This window comes from Neovison vison, chromosome 5 (genome assembly GCF_020171115.1).
Source record: "Neovison vison isolate M4711 chromosome 5, ASM_NN_V1, whole genome shotgun sequence".
NCBI classification, from domain to species: domain Eukaryota; kingdom Metazoa; phylum Chordata; class Mammalia; order Carnivora; family Mustelidae; genus Neogale; species Neogale vison.
Window position 1 is genome coordinate 6,803,695 of NC_058095.1, and position 23,812 is coordinate 6,827,506.

At 56.1% G+C, this 23,812-nt stretch overlaps 2 protein-coding genes across 4 annotated transcripts in view; both read right to left on the minus strand.

Moving 5' to 3' along the window:
* TTYH2 (tweety family member 2) overlaps positions 1–3,710 on the minus strand; it is a 36,684-nt gene extending 32,974 nt beyond the window's left edge. Inside the window, exon 1 of the mRNA XM_044247503.1 lies at positions 3,560–3,710. Coding sequence (XP_044103438.1) covers positions 3,560–3,688 — 129 coding nt within the window. The 5' untranslated portion in view covers positions 3,689–3,710. The remainder of the gene's footprint in view (positions 1–3,559) is intronic.
* A 5,051-nt stretch (positions 3,711–8,761) lies between these two features.
* RPL38 (ribosomal protein L38) lies at positions 8,762–14,101 on the minus strand. Of its 3 annotated transcripts, none has more exons than XM_044247504.1 (5): positions 14,045–14,101; positions 13,790–13,828; positions 13,564–13,624; positions 9,890–10,012; positions 8,762–8,830 (listed from the first exon to the last, which is right to left on the minus strand). In XM_044247504.1, the coding sequence occupies exons 2-5, from the start codon at positions 13,790–13,792 to the stop codon at positions 8,805–8,807; spliced, it is 213 nt and encodes a 70-aa protein (XP_044103439.1). In that variant the 5' UTR covers positions 13,793–13,828; positions 14,045–14,101; the 3' UTR covers positions 8,762–8,804. The 3 variants fall into 3 exon arrangements, with proteins under 3 accessions (XP_044103439.1, XP_044103442.1, XP_044103441.1); XM_044247507.1 differs by having other exon boundaries at positions 14,009–14,063; XM_044247506.1 differs by having other exon boundaries at positions 13,984–14,048.
* Positions 14,102–23,812: the final 9,711 nt, after the last annotated feature.

Sequence of the window (23,812 nt, forward strand, 5' to 3'; positions counted from 1 at the left end):
CACAGCGTGATTGTCCGATGACCATGACTCAGTGTGGAGGCTAGATGAATGGGGCTTCCTCATCCAACTTGGGCTCCTCGGCTGGGCTCCCAGCCTGGCCTTTCCTCCTGAGACTTGCCCCCAAGGAAGGGGGGTGGGGGGAGCCCCATGGTTCTGGGGCTAGCCCCATCCTGTCCCCTCCCCTGGCCTGAAGACACACTCGGGACTCTGGGGAGCCTAGGAGCTGAGCCACCCAGTTACCACATGAAAATACACGTCTAAATGTAAAAAGTTAAAAACGTCTCCTCTCTCTCGCCACGCGTGTCCCCAAAGAATGGCTGGTCTACAGAAGCCGGAAAGGAGCTGGGGAACAGGAAACCCTGCGTGGTTCCTGCACTTCGACAGAGGCAGCTGCTAACATCTGCATGGCGTTTTGGAGTTTACGTACATTCGTTCCTCAGCGCCTGGTCTTTCTGCCGTGGCGGGGAGCGGGGTGGTGTGGGCAGCTGGAGGTTGGAACTCCAGTGGCTTGTTCTGGGAGGGCAACGGCTGGGTGCAGGGCCAGAGGTCCTCGCTGTGGACACCTGGCCAGCTGGGGGCCAGTCACAAGCGTTAGACCCCCTAACTTACTGGGTCCTTTCCTGCTCTCCTTGATGGGGGTGGTTCTCTCCATTTCTGTGCCTCCCCCATCCAAGGAGAGAGACTCACGCTGGGAGGTCCGGGCTGCTTCCTCTCTGTACACGCAACCTAGAGCTGGGGGTACAGGGTCAAGTCCACTGGCGGGGGTGGGGGTGGGTGGGTGGTGAAAGGATCAAACATTGGCGGGCTTCCACTGCTCCCCAAGAGTGAAGACAGTGAGTGGGAACCCCTGCTTCTGCAGGAACTTTCTGGGAGCTGAATCCACTCAGGATATTCTGGGTCACCAGGCAAGCTGCTCGTCTGTCATATCCACTCTTGTAGGACCCCTTTTTCTTCCAGATCCCTGCACAGCTGGTCCCTCCTGAGTTTTCCTCGGGGACTGCACCTGCCCCTTTCCATTCCCACTGAGTCTTCGGTGAGCGTGCACACACACATCCCCACAAGCCGGTGTCGTTCATTTGGACACTTGGGGCATGGGTTAGTTCTTCTCTTGATCAGTGTCTGTAGAAGAAAATCTCTTCCCTCTGTATCACCCGATACAAAGTACTGTCGCTGGACACATTACTAGACCCCAAGGGCAGCCCGTTTAATGGTTTGTATCACAGGTCCTACCACGAGCTCTGGGACCTTCTAGGCACTAAGCCCTACTACTTGCAGATGAGGGAAGTAGGGCTCAGAGGGGTATGGACACCTGCCATGACACACAGTAAGTGATAAAACGGGGATTCCAACCCAAGACAGCCCGAGAGCAGAGCCCCAGCCCCACCTACTCAGCTGCCAGAGCCTTGGGCAGCCTTGGTTATCACGTGACCCCCATGTCTGGCACAACATTTGGCCTCCATCATGTTTGCTAAGTACTCAGATGACTGACAGCAGAAGGTGCCCCATCCATGATGTTAACTGGCCTGCCAACTGGGAGGAAGGGAGCTTCCAAGAGGGACCCATGGTCAGACAACAGGAGGACTTAACCAAGCAGGAGCCCCCTTAACTAACACCCAGAGCCATGGTCCGGCTGCCCAGGAACAGGGACCCAAAGGAAGGGCATGCCTTCTGGAGTCATCTGTTGCCCAGCACAGTGAGCCAGAGGCTACACCCTGAGAGAGAGGCAGGGACTGTGAGCGGGGGGGCCCCTCTGGCTCAGCTGCCACCTCTCCAGGGGACTGAGTGGGTGGGGGAGGTGCAGGTCCCCCCACTCCCGCTCCACCACAGCTGCTGGCAGGACAGGTGCTGTCTCTGGGGCCACCGGGGTCAGGGAGTGCCCTACCACCACCCCTCGGGCATCTGGAGGTTTTCTTGACCCAGCCAGTTTAGATTTCCTCCCGTGGAGAGAAGAAAAATATGGTTGGAGACCTTCCCTGCCCCCAGTACAGGATCTGGGGGCAGGGTTGGGGACACATCAACAGACAGGGGCGCGCACACACATGCGTGTGCACACACACACACCAACAACACAGCTGTCTCAGAAATCATATCCGCCTCTTTTCATGTATTCATTGGGAGAGGAAGATTCCCTGGAGCTATCCCCAGGCGGCCGCATTCTCGGGGAACGCTGACTTCCAGGGGCAGAGCGCTGGGAGCGGGAGGGGCAGACCCAGAGGAGGAGAGAACCAGGCTAACCCACTCAACTGCCTCTCAGACTGCAGGAAGGGGTCCCGATTCTCTCCTCTTTCCGGAAGGGCAGGCTCCTAGTGCCTGGGGCCTGAGGTTGACAGGGACACTAGGGGCTATTATTAGACTCCCCAGCCCAGTGCACTGCACGCCCTGCCCAGTCAGGATCCCGGGCCCTGCAGAAGGGCTGGTCGGGGAAGGCTAACAGCTGACTCCCGGCTCAGCCTCCCCCTCAGCCTCCCGGGACTCAGCAGAGGCCCGGCTCTGCCCCAACCTGCCCCACACGGGCAGATCATGTCCGAGAACCTGACACTCTGCATGCAGAGGCCACCAGGGGTCAAAGTCCCAACATGGGCGGGTAGCTCTCAACAAATGGGTCCCGTTCTGGGCTTTTCGGCCTGAATCTTTGACCCAACGGTGGACTGACTCAGGGGCTGGAGCAGGCTTGGCTAGACCTCGGAAGGCTGGGGGAAACTTAAGCTCTGCAGGGCTGGGAGGTCGGGGGAGCCCCTCCCCAGTGGGAGTAGAGACGCTGCGGAGGGAAGGGGCAGAGGGAAGGGCCCAAGGAGCAAGGCAAGGGCCGAAGTGCAAGGATGAGGGGAGTGGCCAGCGAGAAGCCAAGACCCCAGAAATCCAGGGCCTTGTTCTGTGTTGTACGTACTGAGCAGGAGGGTGAGGCTGGGGTGGGATCGGGCTGACCGGGGACACGTCCCTTCCCCCAGATCTCCACATGTGGCTGCGAGCTCTGGGCGCACCAGAGGTTGGTCACCCCCGCCCCCCACGCAGTCGCCTCCCCCAACCCTGCAGCCGTCCAGGAGAGGCCCAGGCAGAGGTGCTGCCAGCGGCTCCCACCCTGCGGGCAGGGGCTGGGGAGGCGGGGGGCTGCAGAGTCGAACTCGGGAGACCAGTCAGTTTCTGCTCAAACTTCTCCCAGGCCGCAGGCACCGGGAAAGAGAGCGCCCGTCCTGGGACCGCAGACGGAAGAAAAGCCCGAGGCGCCCCTGGCATCCCCGCAGCTCGCTCCAGGGAGTTACGCGGGTACAGGCACAAAAGCCCCCCTCCCCCGGCGCTCGGCCCCCACGCCCCCCACGCAGCCCCCGCGCCCTTCCTCCTCCCCGTTCCCCATCGCTGGCAGAACTCCCATCTCTGCAGCTTTCCCGGCCCACGAGGTTCCCAGACGGGAGCGCCGTGGCCAAGAGCCCCGGGGGAGAAAGGGAGAGGGGTGACGAGACTGCGGGGCAGGGTGGGAGGCGGGCCGGGAGGGGGTGGGGACGGGGTGGTGCGGGAACTTGGGGCGCCGGCCGTGGCCCGGGTCCGGGCGGCGCGCACTCACCTCCCGGTAACTCTCATCGCGGGGCTTGAAGGTGCTGTCCACCGGCTGCAGGCGCAGGCCCAGGTGCGGGACGCTGTGCAGCCACGCAACCCACCAGGGCGCGACGTACTCCACGCGCGCAGCCGGCATGGCTCGGCCCGAGTGCTCCCGCCTGCTGCTGCCGCCGCTGCCACTCTGCCCGGGACGCGCGCCCCGCCCATCCCCGCCCCGCCCCGCCCCGGCGCAGGCCCCGCCCCTCCCGGGCCAGACCCCAGCCCTGGGCACGCCCTCGGGCTGCGGCGGCTGGTGCTCGGTAACTAGCAGGCTTTTCCTGCTCAGCATTCTGTCTTTGCCCCGCGGGCAAAAGAGATGCAAGAAGTGAAAACTTCCCCCAACGCCCCTGTTTCTTCATAGCGGTCTCTAAGTCCCCGGGCTTCGCGTGACTAATTATCAAATCAGGATATAGATTGTCAATGCGTGCTGCGAGCAGGGCAGTCCTGGCGAGGCGAGGTGGTGAGTGAGTTCACAGTTTGGGGGCGGCAGGGAGCGACAGTCTGCCCCTGGGTCACTAGTTCTAAATTCTCTCTCGTTTATCGAGCATCCGACTGTGTAAACCACGTGTACTCAGAGCAGTGAGTGGTTCTGTCTTGCGAGCGCCCAGCCTATCTGCCCAAACAACTAACAGATGCGGCTTTGGAAGCCCTGGGGACTGAGAAAAGTAGCTTGATTGTGCCTGGTAGGCGGCACAGGGCAGGCCTCCCGGAGGAAGGGACCGTGGAGCTGACCAGAGGGGAGGGGAGGAGAGCCCTGGGAGCGCCCGGCAAGGCTGGACATCTCGGGGAGACACAGGGCTGTCCACAGCACACGTTCACCAGGCACCTCCTATGTGCCAGGCACGGAACAGAGCAGAGGTGTGGCGCCTCAGCGGGCCGCTGGTAATAGCACACACAGAAAGATGCAAACTGCTGTCTTCGAGGGGCATTGGAGAAAAGCATGAGCAGAGCGGGGTCTGTGGACCAGGATGCGCTCAGGTTGATCTGGTCAAGCCTTGTGAACACCTGGCTGGGGTATGCTGGGCGCTCACAGAGGCCCCAGGCGTGCAAAGGCCGGGTTGGGGAACTGCAGACTTCGCCATGGGATGAGAGGGCAGGGCGGGGCTGGCAGGTAGAGGTGGTGCTTGAGGCAAGGACAAGGTCAAGGTGAAGGGCCACCTGACGTTTAGGTGGGAGTGGAGGAGTTAGGGGTCCTGCTGGATCAGGCTGGAGTTGGATGCAATCTGTGGTGGTCACAAGAGGGGGCAGAGACACGGGGGAGAAAGGGGACTCCAGAGGAACTCCCGAGTTTCCAGCTTGGGGATCTGGGTGAGGTGCCCTGAAAATGTGGTTGTTGGAGGGGAGCGGACCACAGATGTCCCTATCATGACCGCTGTCAGAGGTCCCAGGGCCAGGAGAGGGAGTCCAGTCCTACGGCCGGGACCCCCGGGTCTGACTGCGGCCATCTCATCTGTGCATGCCCAAAGCTCAGGCGCCGAGTGGGGCGCTGAAGGCGGGAGACAGCTCCTATTCTCCTACGGGTTTTCATTAATTCAACTATCTTTGGCTGAGCATCTTCTCCGTTCTAGGGAAAATGGAACCAGTAAAACCCCCACGTTCCTGTCTGCATGGGGTCTAGAGTTTATTAGGGGAGGAGAGGCAGCTTTTACCCGCCCCAGTGATGAGCCGCAAACCCGGCTGGGTGCTTTCACGAGTCTCCTGGTGGTAGAGGGGTGAGGGCGAGCTTCTCGGGGCGTCCTGGGTGGGGGTTCTGAGCAGAGAGACAGTACATTATGAGCTCGGATTGCAATCCGGCTGGGGTTGTAAGGGCGTAAACGGAGAATCAAGGACGTACAGCACCATGGCCGGGGAGCAAACTGCAGGCTGGGAAAGCAGAGCAGAGGTCCCGGGGCTGGGGCAGTGTAAGAGGGAAATTTCCAGGAGACGAAACATTGATTGCAGTGGTATTTATACAACTGTAAATGTTTGTCAAAATTCACAGAACTGGACACCAAGGAGGGTGAATTTCACTCTAAGTTTTGCCAATAAGCCTTGCCTTATTTATTTATTTTTTTTAGATTTTATTTATTTCAGAAAGAGAGAGAAAGCGGGGAGGGGCAGAGGGAGAGAGAGAGAAGCTCAAGCAGACACTGTGCTGACAACAGACCTCGATGTGGGGCTCGATCTCACGACCCTGAGATCATGACCTGAGCCGAAACCAAGAGTCAGATGCATAACTGACTGAGCTACCCATGTGCCCCTCAATCAGTCTTAGTTTCAAATAAATACCTTTATTTAAAAAAAAAGGAGGAGGGGCGTTTGGGTGGCTCAGTGGGTTAAAGCCTCTGCCTCGGCTCAGGTCATGATCCCAGAGTCCTGGGATCGAGCCTCAGCCCCACATTGGGCTCCCCTCAGCAGGGAGCCTGCTTCCCACCTCTCTGTTTGCCTCTCTGCCTACTTGTGATCCCTGTCTGTCAAATAAATAAATAAAATCTTAAAAAAAAAGTAAAAAATTAAAAATTAAAAAAAAAGGATTGGGGGTGGGGGATGGTACGCAAGGGTCATTTTGCCCAAGGCCTGTTAAGGATTGTGGTGTTTGAGGCGAGCCTGCTGCCTGCCCAGGAAAATGTACCTGAATGTCCTGGGGCCCTCAGCAGGTGGGCTCTGACAACTGGCGTGAGGACACAGCCCGGCACTGCTGTGATGGGCCCTGCTTGGTGCCACATGCACAGTTCCCCCTCCTGGTCCCTCTACAGCGACAGCACAGGAGGCTCCGGCTGCTGATCCCGCCTCCTGAACACCGGAAGTCTGGGGATTTGGCATTCCTCTAGAAGATTAGAGTGATTCTAAGTGCTCTGGGGAGAGAAGGGAGGGCAAGACATCAGAGATCCCAAGTGGGAGGGCCTGCCTCCAGCAGCGTCCTGTCACGCTGGGGATTGACCTGGTGGTTGGGGGGCCAGGGTTCAGCCCCAGAGGGAGGGGGTGAGGCAGGGGCAGGCCTGCTGACAGGCTTGAAGACAAACTAACACCCTGAGGGCCAGCACGGCAGGCATCTGGGGGCAGCAGTGAACAGCGGAGCCTGTCTGCCAGTCTGCACCCAGTTAGACAGTGACCCTTCTAGCTTCTTCCCCAGAGGCCTGCTAAGGGGACTCCAGAGTTTCCAGCTTGGGGATCTGGGTGAGGTGCCCCAAAAATGTGGTTGTCGGAGGGGAGCAGGCAAGCAAAGCAGCAGAGCAGGAACAGGAGAGCAGCGCCCAGGCACTCTTATGGGAGTTGAAGTGAGAAGAGCCCTCCAGCCCATTCCCGCCTTGCCACTCAGCCAGTGATCGGTATTATTACAAACCGGTAACTGGACATCAGCAACCCAAAGCAGTGGTTGACCCAGGCCATCCGAGGGCTCAACATGTACCAAGGCCTCCTACCAACTTAATCAGACTCTCTGCCATCAGCCTAGGCCACCAGGGCTGGGGCTGAGAACCGTGGCCTGAAAGGGTGTCTTCTCCAGGCACGAAAGCCAAATGTCCACAGGGTTTGTCTCCTAGGAGCTGGGTCCTGTCTCTGCACAAGATGCTGGGGCCAAGGGGGCCCAGTGGCAAGCCCTCCCTCTTCCTGGGAATCTTGAACACCCAGAGAATGGGGAGGACTGGAAACCTGTGAAGTCCTGGGCTGGTCACCGAGCACCCAGGACCCCTTCTGGAAGAAACCCATGCCTCTCGTGACTGGATTCAAACTCCCTTACAATTTTTATAGGAAAAAACTCAACTAAATGAATTCAGGCACTAGGCTTCTGGGCATTTTATCAAGTGAACCATTTCTAGACCCGCACTGGAGACTGCTCACTTGTAGGATGTCGCCACCTTGCGGTCTGTCCTGATACGATCTCATGCATCTCAAGATTGCCCAGTGCCGGAAACGCCACTGAACTTTCTCTTCGCGCATTCACCGGTTCGGCTAGACCGCTGCAGCATCAGTGTGATTATGGGTTACGTGCTGTGACCATGCGGCAACTCACGCCACGAGGGGAAAGCAATCTGGCCGACCCCGCTCAGCCTCCTAAGAACTGGCCCTGCACATACGAGCCCAACACAAGTTGTACCGGTCACGCTGTATAGAGGCAGCTTTCTCTGCTTAAACCGTGTGCATCACAGGACACTTGCCCAACCCCTTTAGCTGTCCTCGGAAGGGAGAAGAGGATCCTAGGAGGCTGAATGCCCAGCCGCCACATGGGACACCCGCTGGCCATGGGGCACCACTGCCCACCATTAGAGCGGACCTTGTGGTCTCTACTCTGTTCAGCACTGTCCCAACCCTGCTTGATTTTCCCATGGTGACTCTACAGGCAGAGGTGTGCAGTTCTTCCCTGGGGCTGGGACCAGTGCATGGTGTTCAACAGTGAGGTAATTTCTCAAGATCATGTTGGCTGACAAGTAGTAGAAGCTGGATCCCAAGGAGTCAGGGCTGGCTGGGACCTGAGCCCCCACAGGCCTGTTGGAGCTGTGGGCCGCACTCACACCCCCTGCCTACCGCTGTGAACTCAACGCCCACCTCACTGTCTTAAGGTCTAGGGTCAGCTCTCTGGCAAGAACCCTGGCTTCTCCCCCAACCTTCAGCTGCATTTACTGGGTCCCTCAGTCCCAGGATCCTGTTTCCCGCTCCCTCGCTCCCTGGAGAGCGTGGCCCATTTTGCTAGGCCGACACTCATCTGCTCTTAGCAGTAATCTCCTCACACCCTACAGGTTCTGAAGCTCCACTTTACCTCAAGCAGCACTTAGGAAACAAAGTGTCTTAGTCTGCTACTCCTGCATCCAGGAATCCTTCCCCCTGGTGGATCTGAAAGCTGAAAGCAGTGTTTGGAGGACGGCATGGCTCAGCCCGTTGCAATTTCCAAGAAGCTAATTAACTCCACCCTGTAACTACCATTTTCATTATTAGGAAGCTCACTTTACCTAAATTACTTTTAAATCCCACGAGGGCATACTGGCTTCCTTCCACAAATATCTGCCTCTTCTGTGTGTTTCCATCTATTTATTTTCAAACTTAAGCTAAAAAAAGGATGGTTTTCTTTGTCCACTGAGATCACAGCCAAAGACCAGGGATGAAAGTAGCAACCGGGACTCCCATCGTGATCCCACCAGAAGTGACGACCAAGTGGTACTTCCCTTCCCGCCCTTAAAGACAAAGGACATTTTAAGAATTTTTAAAACTTTAATACAGTTCACATCAGTGGATCAGGTTCACTTCAGCTCCTTCACCGCCAAACCTAGAGGAGAAGAGATACAAAATTGAGTCACCCAGGACATACATTTACTCATGCTTGTCTGGACTTTGTACTTAAGCTAAAGAGAGTTAACAAACCCAGAAATTAAGCATACCATGGCAGTTTTCCTTAAAATATTAAGTTAATTGGGGGTGTGAGATCAAGCCCCATGTCAGGCTCTGTACTGAGCATGGAACCTGCTCAAGATTCTCTCTCTCTGCCCCTCTTGCAAGCCCTCTAAATCTAAAGAAATAAAAATAAGAAAATACTAAGTCAGTGTTGGGGGCGCCTGGGTGGCGCAGTCAGTTAGGCATCCAACTCTTGGGTTTCAGCTCAAGTTGTGATCTCAGGGTCGTGAGACGGAGCCCCATGGGCGGCAACGAGCTCAGAGGAGTCTGCTCAGGACTTGCTCTCCCTCTGTCCCCCCAACCCCCGCATGCTCTCTCTTAAAATAAACAAATCTTAAAAAAATAAAAACAAACAAAAACTTTAAAAATTAAGTTAGTGTTTGATAATTAAAAAACAAAAACACAGTCAGAAAGCAGTCCGTGTCTCAGCCTTCATGAAGAGATCTCGGGAAGTCCCTACGATGTCAAGCCGCACCGGCCAACTGTCCAGTGTGAAGGGGCGGCCTGAGCCCGCTCTGCGCGCCGGGCCATCTCCCCCCTCCCCCCAGGATGGGCCTCAGTCTCACCTAGGCTCACAGCCTATTTAGTTTTCTAACCTGCAAAATTGGGGATTGGTGACAGCACCCACCTCGCAGGACTGTCGGGAGAAGGAAGAGTTACCCAGCGTTAAGTGGTCGCTGTTACTATTCTGTGTTAGAAAAGCACGGACGGGAGTGAAACAAACTGGTCTCGGGCCAGGGAAACTACTTCTGGAATGGGATGAACCCAGAGAATCACACCAAGAATTCCTTCCACCACCAACAGCAAGAACAGATACTTTGACAAGCCACAAGATGCACTTTCCTAAGTCTGGGGACAACGCCCAGAAACGAGACAGCGACACAGGAGCCCTCCACATTTCGGGTCGGCCCCTCGGGAGCCCAGGCTTGCTCACCTGGGGGCAGGGACTGCTTCAGTTTCTCTGCCTTCTCCTTGTCCGTGATGACCAGGGTGTAAAGGTATCTGCTGCACCGAACTTTGAACTTCACATTGTCCTTATTTTTCTTGATCTTGACGGCTACCAAAGAGATCGGAATCAGGAATTAAATGGTATCACAGAAGAGACACCACACAGTTCACCTGCTTTCTGTTTATGCAGCAAAGCAGCACTTTTGGCCACCAGGCTCAGGGCTCTGCTCCCCTCCCTGGACCGGCCCCCCTGCAGACACAGAAAGCCAGAGGCCCTCTAGGACTTCAATATTTAAAGAAGCACGAGAAACCTACACTTCCCTTTTATCAGTATGTCAGAGCCTAGGGCTTAATTTTACCTGCTGTATCTGCCACACGGAACGCTGTGAGAACATCCTGTAACCACCTCCCTCTCCTGGGAACCAGTTCTGGGGCCCCGGGGCGATGGTAACTACTTCCTTCAGGATCCTCCATCCAGCCCCAGGGTTATGTGCTAAAGCTTTTCCTGAAGTTTACGAAACCCATTTTCCAGGTTCTTTCCTACTTCCAAAGCCCGTCTCGGGACCACAGCTCAGACAACAGAGCCCCGGATGTTAACTCGAGCTCAGTGGTGCAAGGTCAGAGGTTTTGTTGTCAGCAGACACGTGTTAGTGCGTGTCCATGGAGGACATTTCATGTATCCATCAAAATTCTACATTCTAAGTTTAAAACCAGCTCAGACACTCTCGAGAACTCCTTATCATGAGCGCACTTTAGTGCCCATCCCGAGCCAGTGGCCGGGGGCCACACGCAGGTTTGCACACGGTCAGCCCGCGCACCTGACCAGATGGCTGGACACACAGGCCCTCAGCCCCACAGAAGCAGCATGGGATTCACTTGGACTTAAAACCCATGACTCCATCCATCTCTGCCAGTCCGGTAGGTGCTGAAGATATGAGGCGTTATCACGAGAAGCGGCACCTGAGCCTTCCCAGGGCAATGGCTGCCTTGGCCTATGTTTTAGGAAGTTTGGCAAACTGGGTCTTCATTCAAACCTACTTTGCTATCTTAACATTCCTCTTAAATCTAAGTATGCTGCATCGCCCCTAGCAGCTGCCCTGCGCCTCTGACAATCGCAAGATAAGACGGGAGGAGTCTTTAAGAAAAAATGTTTATTCAACGCTGTCCTACTGTGCAGTCCCTCCATGTAAGGGCACCCAGCCCCAAGAACCGAAAGTAGCGAGAGGGTCCGTGCACCACTGCTCAGGGCAACGGGATCTCAAATAGCCGAAGGGGAGAAACCCCCAAGAGCCCACTGCCGGACGCACAGATCAACTGTGGCAGCCCCCACGGTGGGTCCCTGAGCCTCAGAAAGGAAATCCTGACAGACGCTACCGAATGTCACCGCGCGGATGAAGCCCGGAGATACTGTCTAAACCAAGCCAGCCAGGCCACAGGGACAGATGCTGCTGCTGTCACCCACAGGTTTCTAGAGCAGTCACATCAGTAAAGCAACAGAACGGTGGAAGCCAGGTATGGAGGGGGAGAATGGAGTGTTGTGTTCCTTGGGTGTAGTTTCGGTTTTGCAAGATCACAAGATCAAAAAAACCCACTGAACGTCTCCAGTGCCAGCAAACTGTACACTTAAAAATAGTATGGTTTTGCTATGCATATTTATAATTAAAAAATATTTTTAAAAGTTTACTCAGTAAGTCCTAAACACACTGTGTCCAGGGGACCACACTGTAAAACCACGCTCCTGCATTCCCAAGTAAACTGATCTGAGGGACTGGGTACCATGTCTTCAGGATACTAAGGATTCCAAAGGATCCTCTGATGTGACCCTTGCACCAATCCCGTGGGACAGATGCTATTACACCGCCCCCCGGCCCCGCCTTCAAGACAGAAAAGACAGTGTTGTGTTTAATCCGTCGAGGATGGCCGCCCGCTGTAAGGGCTAGGATTTGAACCAGGCCGTAACCTTACATTTCCTGGCCCAAATGATGATGGTCACCATCACATCTCTTTACAGCATGACAGTACACCAAGTGTCACCAGCGGTCCCCAGAACACCAGAAAGGGTAGACCCTCCTCCTTGTTCCCACAGGTGGCCACCACTTCCGACAGTCCCAGAGGATCAAAGGTCACAGCGACACGCACAGGACCCACTAGAACGCTCTCCCCAAGCTCCCACCATCTTTTCATTCTTCCACTGATGGAGTGTGAGAGTCGGGGCCACCTCAGTCCGTCGCAGACACGGCTCTGCCTTCACGAATGATCAGATACTCTCCTGAGGACACATCTCTGAGTGGAAATGGGAGCTTTAAGGAGTATTTGATGAGGCAGAAAAAGGAGGACCCTGGGCTACCTCCCCAGTACAGATTCAAGATCTACCCCGTAGGAAGCACGAGCCCCCACACTTCCCTCAACCGTAGTAACACGGTGCCAGCAGGACTCCCTCCCCCATGGGGCACACCAGCGAGAACTCTCGGGGGACCAGGGGCTGGTACTTCACCCAGTGAAAGCTTTGCTGTCGGAGGCTTCTGGCACATCGTTCCCTTCTTATTTACAGACTCAGGAAACTAACTCCTACATGTGAGAGGCAGACTGCTTCCTACAGCTAACCGTGCGGGGCCGGGACTGAAGCACCAGTGGGCCCAGAACCCGACAGGGGGCACCAAGGTCAGGGTTCTGAGACCCACACTTCCAGACTTCCACCTGGTAAGGACTCTGCTCAGACACATACCTCTCCTGAACTAAGGACGGTTTTTAAAATGCTCACAGCCAGCCCAAGGGAACACACTGCCCCAAAAAGTCTTTATCTTTGGGTAAATGGGATAAAGTCCCTGCTCCCAGGCAGCCAGGATCTGCTTCAACAGCCCAGGGACCAATGCTCCAGGTCTTGGTGAGATCAGGGGAGGGACCAGGGAAAGATCTAGAGAAGGATCAGGGGAGGGACCTGGGGAAGCTCTAGAGAAGGATCAGGGGAAGGACTTGGGGAAGATCTAGAGAAGGATCAGGGGAGGGGCCTGGGGAAGGTCTAGAGAAGGATCAGGGGAGGGACCAGGGGAAGGTCTAGAGAAGGATCAGGGGAGGGACCAGGGGAAGATCTAGAGAAAGGGACCAGGGGAAGCTCTAGAGAAGGATCAGGGGAGGGACCTGGGGAAGCTCTAGAGAAGGATCAGGGGAGGGACCAGGGGAAGATCTAGAGAAGGATCAGGGAAGATCTAGAGAAGGACCAGGGAAGGGACCAGGGGAAGGTCTAGAGAAAGATCAGGGGAGGGACCTGGGGAAGGTCTAGAGAATGATCACGGGAGGGACCAGGGGAAGGTCTAGAGAAGGACCAGGGGAAGGTCTAGAGAAGGATCAGGGGAAGGACTTGGGGAAGGTCTAGAGAAGGATCAGGGGAGGGACCAGGGGAAGGTCTAGAGAAGGATCAGGGGAGGGACCTGGGGAAGCTCTAGAGAAGGATCAGGGGAAGGACTTGGGGAAGGTCTAGAGAAGGATCACGGGAGAGACCAGGGGAAGGTCTAGAGAAGGACCAGGGGAGGGACCTGGGGAAGATCTAGAGAAGGATCAGGGGAGGAACCAGGGGAAGATTCAGAGAAGGCTCGGGGAGGGACCGCTCCAGGCGCACGCGACCATCGTCACCAACCCTTGCACTTCAGGTCGACCACTTACACTTGGCGTCCTTTCGCCGGGCCGTGAGCAGGAAGTCCTTGATCTCCTCGATTTTGCGAGGCTGCAACGCAATGAACAGGCTCGTGAGCTGCACTGACCCGCTCTTTACGGTCGTGACTTGACCCCCGCCACCAGCCCCTCACGCCCAGGAACCCGGGACACCCGCAAAGGCGGTCCCGCCCCCGCTGCCCTCCCCCGAGAAAGCCCCAGCAGGGGTCATACTCACCATGGCTACGGAGGGAGCAGGGGAGCGCGCGGCCGGCACCTGCGGAGAAGACCGATGTTAGCGTCAGCGGGGCGCGGGCAGTGGCGACGACCCCCGCTTCTCCTCCCCACCCTCCCCCCCGAAATGCCCACTCCTTCGCACTCCATGCTCCTCTCCCACACCCTCGGTCCACACCCAAGGTCCCCAGATCTCACCCAATCCTGGATTACCCCGGATTACCCCCTCAGTGCCCCATTCACCGCGCGAAACACTCACAGCAAGCGTCAGAAGGAGGCCGGAAAAGAGTGAGACTTCCGTTTCCGCTCAGTTAAACCCTCCCCCAAAGGAAGCTGGGTACGGTGTCTGCAAAGGGTCAAGAATTATATAAGCGTTTGTCCTTCCCATTGCAGCCCTCTGCCCCCTCCTGGCCCAGATTAATAGTGCGGATCAGGAATAAAACGGGCCGCCTTCCTCCTCCGTCCACTTTCTTTTCCTTCCCCACCCCCACCTTGGCTTTGCTGAGCTTCATCTCCGATCCAGTTTAAAGACCGAACACTTGGGGCGCCTGGGTGGCTCAGTGGGTTAGGCCTCTGCCTTCAGCTCAGGTCATGATCTCGGGGTTCTGGGATCTCGGGGTCCTGGGATTGAGTCCCCCGTCGGGCTCTCTGCTCAGCAGGGAGCCGGCTTCCTCCTCTCTCTCTGCCTGCCTCTCTGCCTACTTGTGATCTCTCTCTGTCAAATAAATAAAATCTTAAAAATAAATAAATAAATAAAGACCGAACACTTATTACCTACCATTTTCTTTAGATGTGTGCATTGGGTATCTACGCAGAGATACTCCTTCTATGCACATGTTAGAACCTCTTTGTGGAGGTCTCTCACACGTCCTTCCGGTCCCCTTTTCCTCGGACATCTAATCTGGCATGAGTAAGGCCCTCTTTTCCAGTTCCTGGAGCTTTTCCACTTGCCTCTTCCAGTTCCTTTAAAAACCGGGGCACATAAGGGTAAATTAATACTTCCAGCAACTGACATTTAAGGAGCACTTATATGGGGCAACCCCTGTGCTCAGCACTTTACCCCTGGGACCTCGCATCTTTAGGCGCACTTGGGAGAGGTTGGTCTTGTGGGTACCCCAGTTTTAATCGGAGCCGGGGGGAGGGGAGCTGAGAATGAAGACTGTGCTTGCAGGGAAAGCCGATGTTGGGATTTGAACCCATGCGGGCGGGGCAGGTCCTAAGGCCAGGCTCCTGGCCCCTGCTTTCGGAGGAGGCGGTGAAGGCCACCATTCCTTGGTCCCTGCGGTTCCTCCCAGCTCCACCCTGTGCCTGACGTTGCTTACTCTCAGCAGACTCCAGGACACGTGAGGTTATAGATTTTATTTTTATCGTCCACTTTTATTCTATTTTCAACCTCTCTACAAATGTCTACATTTTATTATATTTCTTCCCCCCAAATTTAATAACTGCACAACAGAAAGTAGTTGCCGTGTGTTTATTATCAAGAGCAGCCTACCTGAAGAAACAGAGTGCGTTGCCATGAACTTCACTGTGAACTCACTCCCCCCATCCTTCCTTCCCTTCGAGGAGCCCAGCTTCCTAGGAGTACTGGGGATTGAGGGAGGGATGATCCGGTGGTCCTTGCCCCTGGGAGATCCCACGGCGCTCCAACTGTGCAGGGAGCCTTTTAAAAGAAGCCAAACCGTGTGTGCTAACTACAGATGGATCTGGGTATTAACAGAAGGAAATGTTAATTGGTAGGAGCCTGAAGGTCGGGGTCCAGTCTGGGAATTATGGGAGCCTTAGCTCTGACCTGAGAAAAACATCCCGAAGTTCCTCAGTCTGACTTTGTCAGTCCTGCATCCCAGGCTGATGACTCTCTGATCTTTGGTCCACCCCTGCTCAACCACAAACAGCCACCCTTTCAGCCCAACCCACTGACACTTCTTGGCTGCATGTCCTTCCTTGCCCGCACTGTCCCCCTCCACTACTAAGTCCCGCCCAGTTTTCACCTCCCCCTGGGGCAGGACCCTTCACCTCTGACTCCTGTCACTGGTCACTTGTGCAGCCGTTACATGTACAGACCTCCCGATAAACTGTGTGACAGTGTGAAACTTTTGAGACATTTGTGCCAACTTTTCTTTGAAGACAAGAATGGGGCTCAGCATTCTTTGGATAACTCTAGAAATTCAATATTTCTATCTAGCTATCACAGGTACTCCCTGCTGACATTATAGGGTTCTCAAACTGGACGCTCCATCTGAGATCACTCACTAAATGAAGGGTGAATGGATGAAGGGATGGAGAGAGGGAAGGGTGGATGAATTAATTAGCACAAAGCACGTAATAGGTCCACAAAAGAGTTGTTAAATGAATGCTTGGTGCTTCTCCCCTCTATAGGACCTACAAGACAGGGAGGGACAAGGGACGGGGGAGGGACTACAACTTCCTTTTGGCAGCAATCCCAGACAGACAGCTGTTCACCCTCTTGAGTTGTATAATAAGAGAACACAGACATGTACTAACAAAACACAAAGGCAAATTTGCTCAAGTACTAAAAATTCTCTCCAACTCCCCAAGAGGCACAAATAGTAAGATAAACCGCAGCCTCTGAAAGGTGAAGCAAGGAACCTAGAGGGATATCTGCCATGCTTCATGGACAGGTGAGCCCCAGATACTGTGGTGTAGCCAAAGCCTGCATCTCTGAGGGGGATCCCGGGGCTGCACTAGACAGAGCCTTTTCCGATGGTGCTAATACACACACAACACAGGATGCCCTCCCTGTAGGAGATGAAGGCCCCCAGACTTGAAAGCCAGGCTCCCATGGTCCAGCCATAGCATGGTTTCTGGAAATAGACCATTGTGGCAGGTAGGGTCTGGGGGTGGGGGTGGGGAGAAGAGGTCGGAGGGGGCATGGAACAGGGAAGGTTAAGCTCTCTGGTGGTCTCGTCCCAGTCTTACCTGTATCCTTGGGGACCCAGACATTCTCCCATTCCAGATGCACACCTTGGGCTCGGGGGCCTTTCAGACCTGCGGGAAGTCGGTAAGCTGGACCCACTTGGAGCAGAAGTCAGCGTGTCAGCCATGAAAGGCTGGTGGGTTTTGGCGTTCCATCCAACACACATCCGGAGAACCCAGGGTGGTAGTAAGGGGTAAGATGGTGAGCAAGGTCCACGGGGGCCTTCGTGGGGCTTCAGTGGGGGAGCTTATAGTCTGCATGAGAATGGGGGGTAGAGGAGCGGCTCCCCAAGCTGCTCTGTGCGTCTGCCAGGCACCGTGGGCTTGCCCACTGTAGGCATCAGGGCACAATGGCCCTTGGCCGGTTCCAGTCTTGCTTCCTTCACTTATTTGCTTCTAATGCAATGCGTGTGGGGTTATGCTACCTCTCTGCTTCCTCAGGGGCTGCTGTGAAGCCTCCAAGGGATAAGGGAAGAAGTTAACTGCCCCGTGTTCCTGACTTGCCCCAGGAGGTCTGGAAACAGCCCCCTGCCCTGGCTGTAGTGCCCAACAGTGGACAGAAGGGGGCGCCAAGGCCCCGACTGGAAATGGAAAGCAAAGGTGCAGCCCCTTGCTTGCCGCCTTCTGAAATCCCAGGCTGCCAGGACCTATATAAATGACAAGTAATATTTGTATGTTATTTAATACCTGATGGGGTGCTTTCATATCAACTCTCATTTAATAATCTCCAAGCGGCCCCCAGGAGGCCCGTGCTTTTGGTTGCCGGCCGGACTGGCCTTCAAGCCACCTTGGGTGGGGGGTTGTATTAAACCCTGCCGGTTTTCAGCGGGGATCAGTCTACAGTCCCTCTGGCTGAACACAGTTACCTGGAAAAAGGATGGGGAGGGATGGAAGGAGCCTGGGGTGGGCATTGGGACTGGTGGTTTTTGGGGGACCCAAGATGGTGAGACTAAAGGAATGTGGGTATCTCCCCTCCTCCAGCCACTCCCTCACAGTCGGAGAGAACCTCAGGGCCTGGGCTAAAAGCCACAAAGTACGACTGGTCAAACTGGAACAGGGTTTCTCAAACTGGGTGCTACTGACCTTTGGGGCTGGGGCGGAGGGCTGCTCTGTATGCTGTAGGACGGTAACAGTCCCTGACCACCCCCCCAGCGGCCAGACCCCCACGATCCTGACAAACAAGCACATCTCCAGATAATACCAAATGTCCCCTCACTTCTTGTTGAGGACCGCTGGCCGAGAATGACAAGACTAGCAGAATATTCTTTATTATAATGGGCGTCTGGTCCGTCTGGGCCTGTGGCCAGGTCACTTCTGGGCACAAGCCACTGTCTTTGCACCCCACAGTCATTTCTCATTTTGGAGGCTAGCTCTCTGTCTGGGTTGCTCCAAGGACTGGTCCCTCCTCCCTCTGCTGCTTCTGCTCCCAGCTCTGGTCTGCGGCGGGTGAGGTGTGGGCAGGTGGTCACGGGGAACACATGGCAGCCTGTGGGCCAGACACTCAGAAGCTAAGGACCAGGATTCTCCTCCTCGGTGGGCTGGAGGCCTGGTGTAGGGGGTGGGTGGGGTGGGAGAAAAGGCTCCACCCCCCACCTCCCCACCACCTTAGGAGGCAAATGGCCCCCTGCCCTGAGAGCTCAGTGATGACATGGAGTCCAGCCATCTTCAGCGAGCCGGCTGTCAGCCAGGCACCGTGCTGGGCTCTATCCTGTCAGCACCACCTTGCGGCGCTCCAGCTTTGTGCCAGGCCCTGCACACGTGTGACGACACAGAAACCAGATCCTGTCTGTCTCAAGCAACTCCCAGACTGGCAGGGGAGGCAGGGGCGAGTCACAGCTGTGTCTGCAGTAAGTGGGACCAGGTGGGGGCCGTGAGGGCCTGATCCAGGCTGGGGATGGGGCAGGCCTGGGGAAGCCCTCCAAGAGGAAGTACTACGATGCTGATTCCCAAAGGAGGAACCCCACGCCGCACCCTCGGAGCAGCCTGCCAGAATGTGCAAACAAATGCAGATGTGTTCTGGGGTGGCTGGAAGGAAGAAGCAATCAGACTTGGGGGGCATCAATCCAGGAGGTCTTCTTGGAAGAGGCCTTGTGATATAGCTTGGGAAGAAAACTGTTTCAGGGCACCTGTGTGGCTCAGTCAGTTAAGTGTCCAACTCTTGATATCAGTTCAGGTTTTGATCTCGGGGTAGTTCTCTGTTCAGGAGGGGTTTTATTCGCTCCTTCCAAGTTCTGGGCCTTCTGCCCATTGTGCATAGCCTGTGCAACCATCTGTGGCTGCCCTGCTTTGGAGAAACCAGAAGACACGAGGAACAGAACGTGCTTAGCCCGGCAGCTGGCTCTGGAACTGGTCATCAAATGTGAGTCCCAGGCAGGAGTGGCCGGCGTGTTGGCAGAGCCACAGCCTGGGGGAGAGGGGCAGACATCCTTCCTCCCCAGAGCTGGGCGAGGCGGGCTAAGGAAGAGCATCCCACCTGGGCTTCTCCAGCAGGGGGAGGGGGGAACGACTGATGACACCTCATCACCTCCCCTGCTCCCTTCCACTGGCCCCTCTCGGTCCACGAGCTGCTTGACGGTGTCCCCTCTGCTACCGTAAAAAGGATAGATTAGACACCGTGCTCTGGTGAGGAAGACAATCTCGGGCGGGGGGCCTCCATCTCGAGCATAGAGAATGAGCTCCTCTCCTATCTGTCAGTGTGTGCCAGGGTGAGGGGACGTTAGAGGAAGAAAGAGGAAGGGCACGGTCCCTTCAAAGTAAGGGACAGGGGCCAACCTATCGGCTTGTATATATCTCGCATTATGCAGCGGGAGAGAGGAGATCAATAGAGCTGTCAGCGGTTCAGTGCATTCCCACGGCAGATGTCCCCATCTCGGGATGCTCCAGACGGATGCTCCAAATTAAAAACCCGGGGAGGGGGAGAGGGGCTGGAGGGGAGGGAGATAAACACCCTGACAGACCAGAGGGAAGGAAGGGATGCGACGGAGGACCTGGGAAAATTAAAGTCCATAAATCCTGAGGCCCAGGGAGCATCCCGGGTGTGAGTGACAGGAGACCCTTACCTCCTGGAGCCCTGGGTCTAGGGCCCCTTCTGCCAGGTGGGGGTCCTGGGGTGGGGGGGCAGGCGTTGTTTCGTATTAGCGGCATTAATGGAGCCGGGGGTGGGGGAGAGGGAGGGGGAGGCCGAGTGATTCTGTTGATACCCCCATATCCTGGGGTGGGGCGGTGCGGGGGTCCTTTGGGTCGGGGGCAGGCCTGTGGATTGCCAGAACTGCACACGGGCAGGGGCGGCGCTTTGCTCCCTAACTGCTCCCTCCCATGAAGCTCTGGCTTCCCCTGCAGCACCACCTCTCCTCTCTGTCCCTGTCTGTCTGCCTGCTCGTCTCTCTCTTTCTCTGGCTCTTGCTGTCTGCGAGTCTGTGCTCTGCCTGCTGGGTGCCCGCTCTCCCCTCAGCCCCAGAGATGGTTGCTGTGTGCCCTCCCCTCATCCGTGGCCTGGGGGCTGCTTCAGCCCCTCCTTCCAGCCCTTGGTTGGCAAGCTTGTGGGGGAGCCTGAGGATGTCCGCACGTCCTTCCCAGAGCTGGCCAGCTGCTCTGGGGACTTCTGGAAGAACAGGAGCTAGTGGGCAAGGTGCCTGCGCCCCTGCCTGTCCCCACCCACACTTGCTCCCCCGCCACCCCTCCCCCCCACCAAGACTCACCTGCCCAGGGAGGGCTGACAGAAAAGAAAAACCCAGAGTCAGCCCCACATGGGGTGTGGGGTGTGGGAAGCAGAACGGTGCTGGCTCCGGGAGAGGGCCGCTTCCCACGCCGTCCTCCTCCCCCCACACCTTTGCATCCTTCTAGGTCCTGACAGGAAACAGGTGCAGCATGACTGGTGATTGGAGGATAATTTTAATAGAGGAACTGGTTTGGAAAGTGTGGGCAGGTGCATGAAACCAGGAGGGAGACGGGCGGGAGGGGGTGTCACCTTACTAGAGATGGGGCCGTGTGGAGGGAGGGGCTGTGTGACCGACAGGCTCAGACCTTCAGCCAAGCTTGGCCCAAGAAAGAGTTCAACCTGCAGCAACCCCTCGGACAGAGCTGAAGAATGAGTCTCTTGATCCCCCTCTCCGTCCTCCCCTTGGTCCTCCTTCCCTCCCTCTTCCCAGTCTCCTGCCAGGCCACCCTTTTGGCTGAACCCCGCAAGGTCCTGGTGGTCTTCCTTGGGGCACAGAGCAGGGTGGAGGTAAGGACTTAGAGACCGTGCAAGATACCCCGTCCACTACTCCTCCCCAGAGATCAACCTGCACCCCGGGGTGGCCATATGACCTAACGTGGCCTTGTCACCATCTGTCTTTTTTGTGGTCCCAAGGCAGACCCAGCCCCCAGGGCTCTCTCTCCTATCCTATCACCAAAACAGCCCCCACATTCCCTGATCTCCCAAACCCAGGCCAGGTCTCCAGGTTAATGTGCCCGTCAGCAGGCACGGACTTGCAGTGACTGCCATCCAGCCGGCGCACAGGTGAGCCCGCCCGCGTGCCTCCCGCGCACAGGTGCGCCTGCGAGCGTGCACAGCCACTCAGCCATGCGCCTGCGCTTCCAGAGAAACAGGCCCGAAGCTTCCCGGCGTTACACCACCCGGGACAAGTTCTACCAATTAAACTGGTGACCGCGTTTCCAGAAGCAATTACCGGGGCGCCGCAATGCCTCCCAAGGTGAGGAGATTGCAGACAGTGCTCAAGGCCACTGCGCTGCAGGAAGTGGGGGCTCTGGGTCTGTGGGCTGCCTGTGTCTGAGGCACCACGTGTGTGTGCACATGGCGCCTGTCTTGGAGCACGTGAGCTCTAAGTGAGGGTGAGAGTCCCCCAGAGGAAGCCAGAGTCGGGGGTGGGGGAAGGGGAGACACCAGGATTTCAGCCATGGAGGCCAGCAGCCCCACAGGCAGGGTGGGAAGTGGGTCACTATCCCGTGCCCTCCCTGGGTCCCTCTCTGGGGTGTGTGAGCAGGGAAAACAGTCTGTACAAAGCCAGACTTGATCTCAGGGGCTGGAGGAAGTGGCCTGTCCCCATGAGCAAGGAGGAGACAACAGGCAGGGGTCCCATGGTGAGAAAGCTTTGCTACGATCTTCTCCCCAGAGGCTCCTGGCAGCCACATACTCCCTGTCACTGGGATCCCAGCACCTTTGGAGAAGGAAAGATAGAGGCAGAAAAGGTCTTGACCGACCTCCTGCCTGGCTGAGTCTCTGGGAAGGGGTTTCTGCCCACATCCTGTGGCGACTCTGCTTCCTCTCTCCTCCCCAACCCCACAGCTCTCTGAGCACCTGGGGAAGGGACACATTTTTCCTTCACTCTGTCATTCCTTCCCTTAGATGTAGCCCATAGCCTCTGGAAAGAGGCAGCTTCAGGGGCTGAGGGACAGAAGGCAATAGAAGGTGGGGTGGAGTGGAGGTGGAGGGGGGTTGGAGACTGGCTGCTCATGTTCCAGCTCCTGAACACTCTTTCCCATCTTCCCGTTCAGAACTTCCCTCTGGGCCCTTGCCCGACAGGCTGATCTATTAATGGAGCAAGACATGTGCAGTTGGCTTGTTAATTACAGCGGCTGACATCTTCAGCCCGGACCTCCCAGGAGAGGGTCGGGGTGGCCGCAGTCCATGGTCATCATGGTCCAACCCTTGGATTTAGTCTTCTAAGAGCAGGGTTCTGGGTGGGATTGGAAGCCTGGCTGTGTGTGGGTTACTGGAAAGGAACCTTCATTGTGGCTTCAGGTAGACCAGGCAGCAAAAGCTACCACAGTGTGGACTACCTACTGTGTGCCAGGAGCCATACCAGCTGGTCCAGGAAGATCAACTCCTGTCTTCCTTGCAACAGCCCTCCGTGCAGCAAAATTCCAATCCCCATTTTACTGCTGGAGCCTCTGAAGCGCGGAGAGGTTCAGCTACTCGCCCAAGGTCACACAGCTAGTAATGAGAGGACCAAAGAATGTCTCATTGCTTGGGCTTGGGGGGGGGGTGTCCCTTGTGGAAAGCCTTTTTGCCTCTCTCTCCAGGGACCACGTGGGTCACAGATTATTGAAGAAGGGCCAAAACTGAGACGATTCATTTATTCTGCAAATATTTGTCAAGCACCTCATTGGCCCTGGAACTGGTGTTCTAGAGAGGTGCAAACACGTTTTTTGCCCTCCAGCCTGGGAGATGGCCTTTCTGCCCTTTGTCCTTCTCAGAGCCAGCCCCGAGGCTCCTGCTGAGGAGGTGTGGGTAGCTGTGCTCTGCTCCCCGTGACTACGTGACTGTACCCTGTGGCTTCAGACAATTGGACTACCTGGGGACCATCCTGGGGTTGGAAACAAAATCTAGATGCTCTAGTCTATGGTGGATTGGTCTGGGATTTTGTGCAAATGAGCAGGCAAAAGGCTCTTTGTGGGGAAGACTTTCTGCCCCTGGTACTGTGAGGTCCCCTCCACATGATTTTACCTTTTCCTGCAACTGCTTTGAATTGGTTCCCACTTTTAGAAACTGAATGGTCCTTAAGATAGAAGTCCTGGTTAGGACCTGTGATCCCTGTACTGCTGGGTCACAGAAGACTAGGGCTGGGATCCTGCCTGGGGGACCTCAGCAGGTGACCAGGATCTCAGCAGGCAGAGAAGAGAGGCAGAAGGCTAGGGAGTGGAAGGAGAATCCAGCAGAGGGAAGGACATACAAGGATGGGGAAAGACTAAAGACATGCCCAGGGACCTTCTGACAGGTAGGTTGGCAGGTGTTTAAAAATCTGGCTTACTGACAAAAAAAAAAATTCTTAATCCATAGAACTTGCCAATTCCTACGGTGTAAATACTCCCACCATGGCTGATTTCAAGCTGTCTGTGTGATGTGGAATTTTGAATGTGTGGCAGCAGCTTTCGTGAGCTGGGGCAGGCCAGTTCCAGCAGGACACACAGAGGTCATGGGCCATTGCCCAAATTGGGGGCACCTGTGGGTGGGTGGGAGGAGAGGATGGAGGGGAGGACTGAGACGTGATTGGGAAGGATTTGGAATATCTCATTCGGGAGTCTGAGCTTCTATATGAAGTGCAGAAGCCCAGGTTCTCATGACTGTGGTCATGACTGTGACTGTGAC